The 2,006-nt window shown below is 36.2% G+C and overlaps 1 protein-coding gene across 1 annotated transcript in view; it reads right to left on the bottom strand.

The window, feature by feature from the left end:
- Positions 1-1,335: 1,335 nt before the first annotated feature.
- TBX22 (T-box 22) overlaps positions 1,336-2,006 on the bottom strand; it is a gene marked incomplete at its 5' end in the record, with an annotated part of 5,793 nt that continues 5,122 nt past the window's right edge. The window contains one exon of the mRNA XM_010857733.1: positions 1,336-1,946. Within this exon, the coding sequence (XP_010856035.1) occupies positions 1,336-1,946 (611 nt within the window). The remainder of the gene's footprint in view (positions 1,947-2,006) is intronic.

Below are 2,006 nucleotides of genomic sequence, written 5' to 3'. Positions count from 1 at the left end.
AGGCAGATTCTTTACCACAGTGCCACCTGTAAAGTCCAATAATGATATGCCTTCCCTAATATGGGACTTCCCAAGTGGCGCAGTGGTAACTAATCTGCCTGTCAATGCAGAAGCCACAGGAGACTTGGGTTTGATTCCTGAGCTGGAAAGATCCCCTGGAGAAGGAAATGGCAACCTACAATAGTATTCTTGCCTGAAAAATTCCATAGACAGAAGAGCCCAGAGGGCTTTAGTCCATGGGTCACGAAGAGTCAGACATGACTGAGTGACTGACTATGCTCCCTAATATGTGCTGGAAAAGTTTTTATAAAGCAGTTTTTCAGTGCAGTTAGTTTTTCAAGTCATACCATTGTGATGTGAAGGGCCTTGGCTTAATAAATTGTAAAGCTAGCAGCATCAAATTAAAATTAAAATCCAAGTCATCTTAAGGATATAGAGGTTATACTTAACAAATCTCTCCAGAAAATGTAGGACCAGGTAAAAGGAAACTTTTCAACTTCATAAACTAAAATTAAGTCTCATTTATGCTAATGTTGTATAGTTTACCATGATCGATGCAGAAGAGTGAAATTAAATTGTACCATTGTAATGCTAGTTTCATATTTATGGATTCAAATATATACTCACAATTCAAATCATAACTTTTAGTCTTTTTGAAGGACTACAACAATTTGTAAACTTTGTACATAAAATGCCAGGTTTGCTAAAGTACTAAGTAAACAAACACCACCTGAGAATGATCTAAAAAATAAAAGAGCATAAAATATCAAATTTATTTAAAATATTTTGTTGTTGATTTAATCTTCATGTTCCTTCAGGATTAAATGGTCCATAGGCTGCAAATATTAGTATTAGAATGTTAATGTCCCAACAGCAGAGTATAAAAGTATAAGGCAAATTAACAATGAAATGTTCTACAGTTATGAAATAGATAATTAAAATGATACCAATATTCATAGGTAAAGTTGAAATTGTTTCACTGCTTTCACAGGAATTAAATCTATCTTCTTTTGGTCATTGCCAATATTTAAGAGGCAGTTGTTGTAAACAGGCTTCACTATAATTAGGGACTTTGTTACCTGAAGTCATTTTTCACTGGTAATCTTACCTCATCAAACAATATTTATTGAGTATCTTATTTTGAGACTTAAGGCTACTGCAATCAGAGATTGCTATAGTTCATATATGATTTATGGCATGTCATAAAGCACTTTAACAAAGGAATATCCTTCTGATAATGAGGCTTTTTAAGCCCTTTAGTTTTTGATCATTTTTGGTGACACATAAAGAAAATATATGCTTACTTGCAATCATTTTAGGAACATGACTATTTCATTAAAGGCAATGGCTAATTTTTGGATACCAATGAGAGTGATTGTATTTGCCTTCTATGAAAGAAACTTGACTGTTGTCATTCACTTTAAGACGGTTGGCAGCATTTACCAGTCTAGGTGGTGTGGAGAAGTTGTATCTATAAAAGCCATAGGAAGGATGGAAAGAGCAAGCAATTGCTTCCTGAGCAATGGGGTTTGGTGATAAAATATTTTCAAGTGCCTGTAATTCATACATTTGATTGGAAGATTTAGGTGCTTGTAGACACTGTCCATTTAAGTCTCCAGATGAACCATTTTTTGAATTGGTGACTCCCAAAGAAGATAACATGGGAACTTCCATCATGAGTGGGGCTGAAGACTGAGAACTGTTGTTGCTTGCTAGACTTTCAAGAGCAGACAAGACAAGAGGCTGTTGTTGCCAAAAATTATTTGGGCAAATCTTGTAGCAAAGGGGCAGGTTGATACTGTGTAGGTACACCTCTGGACGGGGCATTCCAAGGGAGCTTGTAGGTATGTGAAATGTAGGAGGTGAGCAAAGTGGAGAAAGCAAAGAGTTCAAAGGAGAAGGAGCCCCTCCACTAGAGGTCACTGGGGATGAGCTGCTGCTTCCACCTGTGAATGACAAGTCAATCAATGAACAATGAACTATATGTTCCTACTGAATCAGTAATC

This window comes from Bison bison, unplaced genomic scaffold (genome assembly GCF_000754665.1).
Source record: "Bison bison bison isolate TAMUID 2011002044 unplaced genomic scaffold, Bison_UMD1.0 scf7180017854945, whole genome shotgun sequence".
NCBI classification, from domain to species: domain Eukaryota; kingdom Metazoa; phylum Chordata; class Mammalia; order Artiodactyla; family Bovidae; genus Bison; species Bison bison.
This window is presented reverse-complemented; position numbering and strand designations above follow the sequence as displayed.